This window comes from Bos indicus, chromosome 2 (assembly GCF_029378745.1).
Source record: "Bos indicus isolate NIAB-ARS_2022 breed Sahiwal x Tharparkar chromosome 2, NIAB-ARS_B.indTharparkar_mat_pri_1.0, whole genome shotgun sequence".
In the NCBI taxonomy this organism is placed as follows: domain Eukaryota; kingdom Metazoa; phylum Chordata; class Mammalia; order Artiodactyla; family Bovidae; genus Bos; species Bos indicus.
Genome location: NC_091761.1, coordinates 106,343,807 through 106,356,960, shown reverse-complemented (window position 1 = coordinate 106,356,960; position 13,154 = coordinate 106,343,807). Strand labels below are relative to the sequence as shown.

The window sequence follows — 13,154 nt, the reverse complement described above, 5'->3', positions numbered from 1 at the left end:
GTAGAGGGGTGAATGGTTGAGTCACGAATGACAGAGCAGCACTGTGGTTTGTCGATGTGCAATCCCGTTGCTCAAGTCACCAGCCTTGACCTCTAGGGTTTACACAGGTTTGCAATCACTACTTTGGACTCACGTGGGGTGGCTGGGGGATAGGGCTGGGGTAGGAGGCTGTGATGGTTTAATTTTTGTGTGTCAGTTTGAGCCATGGGGAGCCCAGTAATTTGGTCAGACATTCTAGGTGTGTCTGTAAGGGTGTTTTTGGAGGACATTAATATTTGAATTTCGAGCCTAGTAGGCTATAGTCCATGGGGTCACTAAGAGTCGGACATGACTGAGCAACTTCACTTTCACTTTTCATTTTCATGCATTGGAGAAGGAAATGGCAACCCACTCAGGTGATCTTGCCTGGAGAATCCCAGGGATGGAGAAGCCTGGTGGGCTGCCGTCTGTGGGGTTGCACAGAGTTGGACACGACTGAAGCGACTTAGCAGCAGCAGTAGACTAAGTAAATCAGATTTCTCTCCCTAATGTGGGTATCATCCAATGAATTTGACAAGAACAAAAGGCTGAGTAAGGGAGAATTCTCTCTCTCGATGAGTGCCTTTGAACTGAACACTAGTCTTCTTCAGTCTTCAGACTTAGTTTGGACTAGAACTTATATATCATCAGCCCTCCTGTTTCTCAGACCTTCAGACTCAGATTGGAATTGTATATGCCCTTGACTCCAGGGTTTTCAGCTTGCAGATCTTGGGACTTCTTAGCCTCTATACTCTCATGGGCCAGTTCCTTATTATCTATCTATCTGCCTATCTATTTATATTTTCTGTTGGTTTTGTTTCTCTGGAGACCCTAAGACAGAGGTCGTCCTCTTTGCATTTTTTGAGGCCTGCCCTATAGTTAGGAACTTGGTGAGTGTAACTTAATGACTGATTAAATCACTGATTAAATCCAGCACAAACTCTGCCTTACACAAGAGGCAGTATGTGTAATGGTTAAGAGCAGGGCTTTCTGGCCAGTGTCTCCATGAGCCAGAGCTCTGGAAATCTGCATAGTGGTCCCCTCAGATCTGGAGTTGTTGCTGAATACTAAACCCTATATGCGTAGAGTGAAATTGCATGAAGCCCAATTCGATCAAAATGGATCACAGACTTAAATGTAAATTTAAAACTATAAAATTTTTAGAAAAAAAGTAAGGAAGGGAATTCCCTGGCAGTCCAGTGGATAGGATTCTGCATTTTCACTGCTGTGACTCGGGTTCCATCCCTGGTGGAGGGACTTAAGATCTGTAAGCCGCAGAGCATGGCCCAAAACAAAAAAGAAAAAAAAAGTAGGAGAAAACCTTCAGGATCTAGGACTAGATGAAGACTTGTTAGACTTGACACCAAAAGCGTGACTGATAAAGGGGAAAAGGATGAACTGGACCTTATCAAAATGGAAACTTTTCCTCTGTGAAGAACCATGTTAAAAGAAAAGCTAAAAATTCACAGAAAATATTTACAAACCACATATCTGACAAAACACCAGTATCTAGAAATAGGGAACTCTCTTAAAACTCGAGAGTGAAAACACCAACAGCCCAATTAGAAATGGGCAGGGAGTTCCCTGGTGGTCCAGTGGTTGGACTTCAGTGCTTTCACTGTTGTGACCAGGGATTCAATTCCTGGTTGGGGAACTGAGATCCCACAAGTCTCGTGGTGTGGCCGAAAAAAAAAAATGAAAAAGAAATGGGCAGAAGTCATGAACACACACCTCACCAAACAGGACATACAGATGGCAAACAAATATATGAAAAGATGTTTGGTGTTGTTAGCCATTCAGTTCAGTTCACTTCAGTTCAGTCGCTCAGTTGTGTCCGACTCTTTGCGACCCCATGAATCGCAGCACACCAGGCCTCCCTGTCCATCACCAACTCCCAGAGTTGTCTCAAAATCACGTCCATTGAGTCAGTGACGCCATCCAACCATCTCATCCTCTGTCGTCCCTTTCTCCTCCTGCCCCCAATCCCTCCCAGCATCAGAGTCTTTTCCAATGAGTCAACTCTTTGCATGAGGTGGCCAAAGTAGCCATTAGGAAAATACAAATGAAATCATAATGAGATATGACTATATCCCAATCAGAGTGGATAAAATAAAAAGTAGTCACAATATCAAATATTGATGAGGATGTGGAGAAACTAGGTCAATCACTCATGTATTGCTTGTGGGAATATAAAATGGTATAACCACTCTGGAGATACTTTGGAAATTTCTTTAAAAATTAAAGATGTGGTCTTCCCTGGTGACTCAGTGGTAAAGAATCCGCCTGCCAATATAGGAGACATGAGTTCGATCCCTAATCTTAGAGGATCCCCGTGTGGTGGAGCAGCTAAGCCGGAGCTCCACAACAGTTGAGCCTGTGCTCTGGAGCCTGGCAGCCTGCATACTGCACCTTCTGAAGCCCGTGCTCAGGGACAGAGAAGCCACTGCAATGAGAAGCCCCCACTTGCCACAGCTGGAGAGGGCCCAGGCACAACAATGAAGACCCAGCACAGCCAAAAATAAATAAAATTATAACTCCCCCCAAAAAATTAAAAATGCAACTACTATATGATTTAGCAACTGCACTCCTGGGCATTTTTTTTTTTAAACTGGAGAAATGATCATTTATGTTCACACAGAAATCTGTACACAAATTTTTATAGCAGCTTTAATTATAAGAGCTCAAACTAGAAACAATCCATACCATTCTTCAACAGGTAAATGGTTAACCAAAGTACAGTACATCCATACCATAGACTGTACTGTGATATTCATAATATACTATGGTATACATGTATCCCAGAGAGGTTAAAACTTATGTTCATACTAAAACCTGTATATGAATGTTGATAACAGCTTTATCTCTAATAGCCCCAAACTAAAATTAGCCTAGCTGTCATTCAACAGGAGAATGGTTAAACTAAGTGCAGTACAAACCATTGATTCCTATTTAGCTGTGAAAGGAACGAACTACTGATACACAGTAACTTGGAAGAATCTCCAAGAAATCATGCTAAATGAAAAAAATCAATTTGTAAAGTTTTCATGTTTTACTCTTTCATTATGTAACATCTGTACATAAGTAAGAGTAAAAATAGGGACATCTGAAAAAGAGCTGTGGGTTGTGTCAAGGTCAATATCCTGGTTGATTCAAAGCAGAGATTCAAACAGATACTTGTACAGTTGTGTTCAGAGCAACGTTTTTCACAGTAGCCAAAAGGAGGAAATCATTCAAATACCTATCAAGAGGAATAAAGTGCTATATCTATCCAATGGAATATTATTCAGCCTTAAAGAGAAATGAAATTCTGATATATGCTACCATGTGGATGAACCTTGAAAACAGTATGCTAAGTGAAATAAGCCAGTCACAAAAGGACAAATATTGTATGATTCCACTTACACAAGGCAAATTTACAGAGGCAGAAAATAGGACAATGATTACTACAGGCTGTGGGATGGGAAAAAAAGGGAGTTATTATTTAATGGGTACAAAGATTTCGTCTGGGATGACAAAAATGTTCCAGAAACAGATGGTGGTGATGGTTGTACAACAATGTGAATGTACTTAATGCCAGTGAATTGTACACCTAAAAATGGTTAAAAGGGTACAGCATATTTTGGGCTTCCCTGGTGGCTCACACAGTAAAGAATTTATCTGCAGTGCAGGAGACCCAGGTTCGATGCCTGGGTCAGGAAGATCCCCTGGAGAAGGGAATAGCAACCCTCTCCAGTATTCTGGCCTGAAGAACTCCATGGACAGAGGAGCCTGGCAAGCTACAGTCCATGGGGGTCACAAAGAGTCAGATACGACTGAGTGACTATCACTTTCACTTTATTGAATTCTCCAGGCCAGAATACTGGAATGGGTACCTTTCCCTTCTCCAGGGGATCTTCCCAACCCAGGAATTGAACCCAGGTCTCCCACAATGCTGGCGAATTCTTTACCAGCCGAATCACAGGGAAGCCCCTTTACGTATATATTACCACCAAAAAAAAAAAAAAATGTGGAAAAAATCCTGGTTGTGATATTGTCCTTTAGTTCTTTAATTAGTTATTTTTGGTTGCGCTGGGTTTTTGTTGCTGCATGCAGGCTTTCTCTAGGTGCAGTGACTGGTGGCTACCCTTCCTTGTGGTGCTTGGGCTTCTCTTGTTGCGGAGCACGGTTCTCTAGAGCTCAGGCTCAGTAATTGTGGCATGTGGGCTTAGTTGCTGCATGTGAGGTCTTCCCGGATCAGGGATTGAACCCGTGTCCCCTGCATTGACAGGTAGATTCTTAACCACTGGACCACCAGGGACGTTCCATATTGTATTATAGTTTTCCATATGTTCAGAGATATATATAGTTTAGGAGTATGGAGTAAGAAATGGGAATCATAGAAGTTCTGGGGACAAATGATACAATCTAAAAACAAACTGGTGTTGGAATGGGAGAGAAGGCAGGGAAGTGGCAGACCCCTTCCCAAGTCACCTGATGCTCTACAGAGGAAGGATGTCTGTGGGCTGGACGTTACTGCCCTCCCTTCCCCCCGACCACAGCAAAGCATCAGGCACTTGAGGGAGCCCTCAAAGTCTCTGCAGGAACATTCTGGGTGCACTGGGCTGGGTCAACCTTGGTTTCAGTTCTCCATGGATGGGAACTCGCAGTGCTTAGGAGGCTCTTCAAGACCCAGCTGTCCCTACCTCACCATGACTGAGCACTTTCACACCAGCTTCTCCCTCCTGCCCCACCCCCATTGTGGATCAGCCTTGCTGGCCTTCTGACACCAACTTGCCATGCTCAGAGCCTTTGCACTTGCCATTCCTCTGGCTTGCTATTCCCACAGCTCTTCACGGGTCTGACTCCTGATCATTCAGATCCCAACTCAGCTGAGACATCAGAGAAACCCTCCCTTAAGCCTCCACCCATGAATCCCTTTCTGTCCATGACTCAGCCATAATTGTTTTCATAAAAATATCTGAAATTTCACATAATAAATGATCTTTTGTGTTTGCTGTCTGTCTCCTCATGCTATCTGCAAGTGCCGTGAGGACAGAAGCTTGGTCTTGTCCCTGCTAATCTCCGAGTGTTCAGAACAATCCTGGCGCATGGAAGGAACCCGATATTTGTTGAGCTGATTGCCTGACTGAATGAAAAGACCTCATCCTCTATAGCTGTTGCTATCCAGGCTGATAGCTGCTAGCCATGTGTGGCTATTTAAATGGAAATTAATTAAAATTAAAGTAGAACTTCAGTTCCTCAGTCATATTAATCACATTTCTAGTACTCAGTGGCCACATGTGACTTGTGGCTACCCTACTGGACATTGGCAGGTAGAGAACATTTCCATCATTACAGTCTTGTAGATATTGATCCCTCTTGTCCACTGGAGTGCAAAGCTCTGGGACCCTTGTCTCTTAGCTGGTGGGAGGAATGAACAGATGGAAGGATGGAGTCTATGTACAGATTACTAGCTGCCACATTGGGGGTGGCCCCCTATTTGTTACTGAGTTGTATTGGGCAGAAACAAGTCACTGGCCAGAACTGCCATTAACCAAGGAGCCAAAAGGAGGTGATGATCGCCTGCCTATTCTTTGTAACTGGGGACCCTCCATGCAGTTTAGGGGTTCCTGTGTGTAGTGGAGACTGGGAGGAAGAAGGTAAGCTGGTGGCATGGGGAGGGAGGGAGGGTTGGAAAGCTTCCGGAGTGTTGTTGAGCAAGGCTGCTGGTGAACACACTGACTTCTTTGTTTCTTTGACGGTAGCCTGCAATTATGCTGAGTGGGCTCTATTAATTATTCTGTTTGCCAAAAGCCCCGCCCCTCTATCCTGACTAACCTAGGGACTCAAAATGTGGGGTTTTCTTATTTTGTTTATTTATTTCATTGCATCAGGTCTTAGTTGCAGCCTGTGGGATCTTTATTTGCAGCATGCAAATTGTTAATTGGGTTAGGGTTAGGGGAATCTTAAGGGCTTTCCTGGAGGCTAAGCAGTAAAGAATATCCCTCTACCGATGCAGGAGCCCCAGATGCTGGTTATATCCCTGGATTGGGAAGATCCCCTGGTGAAGGGAATGGCAACCCGCTCCAATATTCTTGCCTGGAAAATTCCATGGACAGAGGAGCCTGGTACTCCATGAGATGGCCAAGATTTCCAGTTGAAAAGAGTCCCACATGACTGAGCTATATTGAACACAGACACACACAGTGGGATCTAGTTCCCTCAGCAGGGATCCAACCAGACCTCCTGCAATGGGAGCTTGGAATCTTAGCCAATGGGCCACCAGAGAAATTCCTAAAATGTCCGTTTTGGGGATCCAACGTCCAGGTTTGAATCCTATTTCCCACGTGTTAACTCTGTTAACATTTTCGTGCCTCTATTTTCTTATTTGTAAAATAGGGATGGTGGTGGTGTAGTCGCTCAGTCGTGTCGGACTTTTGCAACCCCATGGACTGTAGCTCCAGGCTCGCCTGTCCATGGAATTCTCCAGGCAAGAAAACTGAAGTGGGTTGACATTTCCTTCTCCAAGGGATCTTCCCGACCCAGGGACTGAACCTGGGTCTCCTGCATTGCAGGCAGATTCTTTAGTGACTGAGCCCCCAGGGAAGCCCAAAATAGGGATATTGATCATAATAAAAATCTAGGAAGAAGGGCTGAAAATCGCTCGATAAACCCTGTTCACGTTTCCTATGTTCAGCCCCAGACGCTGGCCAGAGAAGGATCCGGATCACAGCAGAGGCTGGGGAGCGCCCCGTTTATTCCCATTAGAAACCGCAGGCAGGAAATGGTGCCTCCGGGGTGCGTCCCGCCCGCGTCCCGTCCCAGCCCAGCCCTGACGCCCCCGCTTCCCGTCCAGTCCCCGCCAGGGAGGCCCCGGGCCCGCCGTGCTGCCCGCCTAGGCCTCGCTGCGCTCCGGCTCCAGCTCGCGGAAAGGGCTGGGCCGGTTGGAGGAGCGCAAGGCTGGGGTGGGCGAGCGTCTCTTGGCGAAGGGGCCGAAGTACTCGGCGGCGAAGGTGACCACGTCGACCGGCTGGCGCAGCAGCAGGAAGAGCAGGAAGTCGGAGATGAGCGCCTGGGCCTCGGGGTGCTGCCGTAGATAGCTGTTGTGGCTGAGACGGAGCTCCTCCTGGTGGTGCCGTGGCGAGCCTGAGCCGGACCCGGACTCCCGCTCCCCAGGGGCGCACCCTCCTCCTTTGACCCATGGAGGGATTAGGAACGCTGGGGTCCCCAACCCCTCGGGGTGCAGTATTTCAACCGGGCAGGAAAAGTGATGACAAAGGGTGGAATATATGCCCAGGGCGGGGGTAGGGGGTTAAGGGGGTTGGGAGGGATGGGGACCTCAGGCTGCCTGCAGCCCCTCCTCACCTTTCGGTCCAGGAACCGCGAGTAGAGCTCCAGGTCCTTCTCCCACACCAGGGGCTTCTTCTTAAATACTGGGCGAGGCTCAATATCATCTGAAGGAGTCCCGTGGGAGGAAGGTGGTGGTGGTTTAGTTGCTAAGTCCTGTCTGACTCTTTCCGACTCCCATGGACTGTGTAGCCCGCCAGGCTCCTCTGTCCATGGGATTCTCCAGGCAAGAATAATGGAGTGGGTTGCCATTCCCTTCTCCAGGGGATCATCCCGACCCAGGGATAGAACCTGGGTCTCCTGCGTTGCAGGAAGATTCTTTACTGACTGAACCACCAGGGAAGCCCCTGGGTGGGAGGAAGGCTGCATGCCTATTCTGACCCCAGAACCTTCCTCAGATATAGAGGGATGACTGGAGGACACCTGTTCTAGGCAGGCTCAGGGAAAACCTCAGGGTTCTGGCTGCCCATATGGGCGGAGTTCCCAGCAAAGTGATCCTCTCCTAATTAGGGAAAGGGACTGGAAATCAAGGGCTTCCCTAGTGGCTCAGATGGTAAAGAATCCGCCTGTAATGCAGGAGACCTGAGCTCCATCCCTGGGTCGAGAAGATCCCCTGGAGAAGGAAATGGCAACCCACTCCAGTATTCTTGCCTGGAGAATCCCCATGGACAGAGGAGCCTGGCAGGCTACAGTCCATAGGGTTGCAAAGAGTCAGACATGACTGAGGGACTACGCACTTACTGGAAAGCAAAGCCTCTGTGTCTCATTTGGCCTCCCACCCCAGAGATGGCGCACTCAAGGCAGCCCCTGCACCTTGGGAGTCTCAGTGGCTTCACTCACCCTCTTCCCTCAATACAGGCACCTTGGTGATCATGCAGCACCCCGGGGAGCCCACCTGGATCCTCTTGGCCAGGTGCCTGGAGTGCAACATGGAAAAGGTGTGAGTCTTCCTAGACCAGCCGGCTCCTTTGAAGGGTGTCCTGCGGGCCTCCCTTTACTGCCGTCCTCTCCCCCTCCCCCACTTGTCTTTGAGTTCCAGGGTGCTGTTCATGTTTAGATCCCCAGATAATGGGGACAGTGTCTACTTTGAAGATATGTGCACATGTGCAAGACCTTTATAGTGTGCGTGCTAATAGAACCATGAAAGAGCTCCCTGGCACGCCAGTGGGACTCCACGCTTTCACTGCCAAGGGCCTGGGTTCAATCCCTGGTTGGGGAACTAAGATCCCACAAGCCATGAAGTGCAGCCAAAAAAAAAAAAAAGAAAGAAAGAAATGACAAGCCAAATTATAAAATAAGGAAAGCCAACAAAGTTCTAATGTGTTTGTTTGTTTGCTTTTCCCAGTTGGTGATTCTGTCAGTACCTCTGTGGAAATTTCAAGAAACAAAGCCCTTCTCCCTTCCGAATTTTCTCAGGATTTCGGTGCCTGTGCTTTGCTGGTGACAGCTTGGCGGTGTATTAAGACTCTTCTTCCAACCTGAAGATCTTATCGAGTGCTAAGTTGTTCAAACTTTTGTGTTTTTCAACATTACACCCACACCTGTGGCAGCTACTTTAGCTATCCCCTGTGAAGTTGACCTTGACTCCCTCAACTGTTCAGCGCTCTTTGGTGAGATTTGGGAGGCATTGTGAAGATCAGGAACACGAGCGAATATATGGAAAAAGGTGAATGAGTGGGTAACGCTGGGGGCACTCCGATCTCAACAACAGGTCTCCCTGGTAGTGAAGGAAGACTTGGCCCATCTCCGCCCAGGTGACTGAGCTCCCATGTTTGTGCTCAGTACTGCCCCCTTGGCCTCACCGACAGTAGCTCACCCATCAGAGAGCAGGTAGAACTGGCAGGACATGGGGATGCCTTGTTCTGAGTGTACCGTCTGCTCCACAATGAACACTTCCACCTGCTGATGGCCCACCTGGATCGTCTGGGAGCCCAGGGCTTGCTGGCAGCAACCGAAATGAAAGGAGGGAGGTGAGGCGGATGCCCACCAGGACCTCCCCCTGCATCTCACCCTGCCCTTCTCTCCATCTTGTAGCTTCATTGGTTGTTCACTGGTGATAAGCAACCCTTGGCTGTCCAGACCCTTAGGCTCCACAAGATTTGGGTTGCAGCCCCGGGTTAAGTTGAGGTCCTCTCATAGAGAGCCAGCTCCACCCTGCTCCTGCCTCAACCCCTGTCCATGCCAGCTCCATGACCAACTGCTTCTAGCTGGCAGATTCTGTAACATAGATAACCAACTAGGTGTGAGTGTGGGAGAGGACAGGGGTTGGGTTACTGGGGGGAGAGAGGGTAGTGAGGCTCTGGAGAGGGACTTTTTTATTGTTCAGTTTCTAAGTCGTGTCTGACACTTTGCAGCTTTATGGACTGCAGCATGCCAGGCTTCCCTGTCCTTCAGTATCTCCCAGAGTTTGCTCCAATTCATGTCCATTGAACCAGTGATGCCATCCAACCATCTCATCCTCTGTTGCCCCCTTCTCCTCCTGCCTTCAATCTTTCCCAGCATCAGGGTCTTTTCCAATGTATTGGAAGCTCTTCACATCAGGTGGCCAAAGTATTGGAGCTTCAGCTTCAGCAACAGTCCTTCCAATGAATATTCAAGATTGATTTCTTTTAGGATTGACTGGTTTGATCTCCTTGCTGTCCAAGGGACTCTGAAGAGTCTTCTCTAGCACCATAGTTCAAAAGCATCAGTTCTTCCGTGCTCAGCCTTTTTTATGGTCCAAGTCTCACATCTGTACATGACTACTGGAAAAACCACAGTTTTAACTATACGGAGATGTGTTGGCAAAGTGCTATCTCTGCTTTTTAATATGTGGTCTAGGTTTGTCATAGCTTTTCTTCCAAGGAGAAAGAATTGAGACTGAGATTTGGGGCTGTCTCAGGCCCATGCAAGCTACCTGTTGTAATTAAAACTTAAATCCCTATTACAGCTATGGCTGCGAGGAGAAAAGTGCTAACATAAAAACATTTCAGAGAAAATTGAGGGGACATGGTATGTGCCTGTTTGTGTCAAACTCTTTGCTGTTTGTCATGTTTGTGACAGAAGAGACGCCCATGTCATTTACAAAGCTGGTCAAATCAGCCCCCAAAGTGTATGTCCACAGACACAGCTTCAAAATCACATACTGCAGGAAGTCCTAGGTAGGTTGGTGATGAAAGTTTAGCCAAAATAAAGAAGCACCCTTCAGGGCTGAGACATAATAAAATAAAATTCAAGTGAAGTTGGAGATTTAAATTTCCTGATGTTTAAAAAAAGTCTCTAAAAGTTGCCCCACACTATGTTTTTTTTCCTGAATTGACTTTTTTGCAAAAAGCATCACTTTCTTCCATGGCTCCCACCTTTTTAGTCCCTGTCTTCCTCACGCCACTTCCTTGGTCTTCTCTCTAACAAACGCAATCTTGTTTTCTCCTGCCCTTGGAAGTTTCACCCCCACACACCAGGGTTTATCCCAACCCCACCTGCTCTTCCACTCCACAGCTGCCTTTTCTCCCAAATCAGCTCTGCCCCTTCTAGTTTGCCCGCAGACCAAGTCCCCACCCAGGGAGATGGCTCACGTAAGTAGAACAGCAGAGTTTGCCTTCAGTGTCCAAGGCCAGGAAACGGGCGTTGCTGGGCACCGTATGCCGCCAGGCCATCACCCTCAGCAACACCAGGTTAGCGGCCTGGGAGACGAAGCCCTCAATGGAGGGCCTGGGGAAGAAAGTCACTTCGGTCTTCACTTCCTGTTCAGGACAAATCTGGGTCAGGGACCTTGAGCTGGGAAGTAGGGGGAGGTTGGGCAAGCCAGATGTTGAGCATACGGTCCAGTCCCTATGGTTCCCAGGGCAGGCTCCTGGCCTGACACCATCTGTCCCGTTTGTGGTTCCAAAGAGGATGTTGAGTTATGGCTCCCACCTGGCTCTCACCTTACCTCACCCTCCTTGACCATTCTGGTCATGGCCAGCTGATCATCCTGCTTCAGCAAACTCATCTTCTGTTCCATGGGGAGAATGTGGAACTAGGGGCCAGAGCAGGAAGGGAGAATCAGGGACTCACCGACTGTATATGAGTGAGATCCCCCGGAGGCCACCTTGTCCGTCCTCCATAAATGAGAAAACCGAGGAGAGATGTGGATAGAAAACCTTCCATCTGTGGTCAAGGCTGGGGGCCCAGGAGGTACCTTGATGAACTCCTGACTCTGTTGTTCCACAACCTCCAGTTTCCATGAGAGATAGGCTGGGGGGAGGGAGGTGGAGACAGGGCTGGAGACTGTGGGAAGGGTGGGTGGTGGCCTGGGCTGGACAACTCAGGGGTAGGGTGGCCACAGGTCAAAACTAAGACTGTGATTATCTTGCTGTCACCCCACAACCCATGCTTTCTCTTTGCCTCATTCTAGTCCCAAGGTGAAATCAAAGGGTTGGTATTAAGTGAACGTCTTAGGAGTTAGGGGCTGGGAGTGGGGGGCAGGGTAGGACGGTAGGGGTTGGGGGGGGCGGTGGTCAGGAACTCTACCCAGAAGGGAGCTTCCGCAGAGTGTTTTGTCCATGAAGCCTCGGCTGGAGGCATGCACGAAGGGGAAGTACGTTATGACACCAGATTGGTCTTTGTATTTCCCTCTCTGCACCTCAATGGTCAGCTCTCCCTGAGGCTCCCCTGTGTCCGAGACCATGACCAGAGTCTCCGAGAAGAACAGCAGCAGCAGCTCCTCCTGCCCTGCGGAGTGAGGGTCCCGTGGGAACAGTTAAAGCCCCAGCTCCTAGCCCTCAACTCTCTGACCCCCTGGCCAGCAGTGCCACCATGGTCTCCACCCACCCTCTCCTCATCTCACGTCTCCCAGGCAGCCCTTGCCTCCCCTCCATTGGCCTCTGCAGCGGTCAGAGGTGAAGACACCCCCACCCCTCCTCACACACACACATGCACAGCGATCCCCACCCCTACTGTGTCCCTGGGGTCTTCCATTAGTTGAAGACGATCAACCAATATGCTTCAGGCCCTTTCTGAGTCCCAGGAGATTCAAGGCTGAGAGAGGGGTGGCCGTGTCTGGGCTTTCTGTCTTCCCTCCGGTCCACAGTTTTGCCCACCCCCTCCACCCTCACCGCCCAGGCTCACGGAGGGAGTTGAGGAAGTGGATGGCCTCAGCATTGGCCTCTGGGGGTGGCAGATTCCCCTGGGTTGAGGGTTGGTGGATCTTGGCTTTGGAGCCTATGGAGAGAGGAGAGGCTGAGATGGCAGATGGCGGGCCCTGAGAAGGACAGTGATGGGGCCAGAGTCCCAAGAGTAGAATCTTTCAAGGCCACCCCAAGGTGGATGATGAGGGAGAGATGCCCCCCTCACTTTCCAGGCCCCCACCCCCCAAACTCCTCAGCCCCCTTCTCACCTTTGGATTGAACTTTAGAGGACATGCTGCCTGCTGCTACCTGCTTTGTATCCAGATGTCTCCATGGCAACTGGGAGCTCCCTACCGCCTCTTAAAGGGCCATCAACCCATTTCACTAAACACCCAGAACTTTGAGTAGCTGGTTGGAACTGTGACTTCTGGGCTAAGCCCAAATTTGAGGTACTGTCCAGCAGAGGGAGTATCTGACATTCTTAGGCGGCAGAGGAGATGACATGAGCATTTACAATGACCTTGGAAGCTGTAACACACAACTGCACTTTGGAGTTCAGTTCTTACTGGCATTGTAAATAGAACCAATACTTAAAAAAAAACTTTAAATTTTACTATATTTATATGTATACTTTTATTAGATTGCATTAAAAGTACTTGGGAAGCTGGTTTATCAATTTGTTAAAAAAAAATTAGAGAATTATTTTTCCTTTATTTTTTCCAG

General features: G+C 48.5%; 1 protein-coding gene and 1 long non-coding RNA gene across 2 annotated transcripts; one reads left to right on the top strand and one right to left on the bottom strand.

Moving 5' to 3' along the window:
- Positions 1-6,731: 6,731 nt before the first annotated feature.
- On the bottom strand, positions 6,732-12,794 carry CATIP (ciliogenesis associated TTC17 interacting protein). Its single transcript, XM_019976612.2, has 10 exons — positions 12,701-12,794; positions 12,433-12,525; positions 11,836-12,036; positions 11,504-11,559; positions 11,255-11,341; positions 10,899-11,066; positions 9,161-9,285; positions 8,185-8,261; positions 7,363-7,451; positions 6,732-7,123 (listed from the first exon to the last, which is right to left on the bottom strand). The coding sequence occupies exons 1-10, from the start codon at positions 12,723-12,725 to the stop codon at positions 6,893-6,895; spliced, it is 1,152 nt and encodes a 383-aa protein (XP_019832171.2). The 5' UTR covers positions 12,726-12,794; the 3' UTR covers positions 6,732-6,892.
- On the top strand, positions 7,446-10,578 carry LOC109570567 (uncharacterized). The gene is made up of 2 exons (XR_011561807.1): positions 7,446-8,282; positions 8,690-10,578. It is a non-coding gene; the product is annotated as an uncharacterized lncRNA (long non-coding RNA).
- Positions 12,795-13,154: the final 360 nt, after the last annotated feature.

Bases quoted from the DNA above. Each gene is read 5' to 3' on its own strand.
- CATIP (XM_019976612.2), bottom strand. From the start codon at position 12,725: ATGTCCTCTAAAGTTCAATCCAAAG. The intron at 9,286-10,898 runs GTGAGCCATCTC...GGTTGCTGCCAG, and splicing joins AACTCTGCTGTTCTACTTAC to CAAGCCCTGGGCTCCCAGAC. The intron at 7,452-8,184 runs GTGAGTGAAGCC...GGACTCCTTCAG, and splicing joins GCCTGTATTGAGGGAAGAGG to ATGATATTGAGCCTCGCCCA.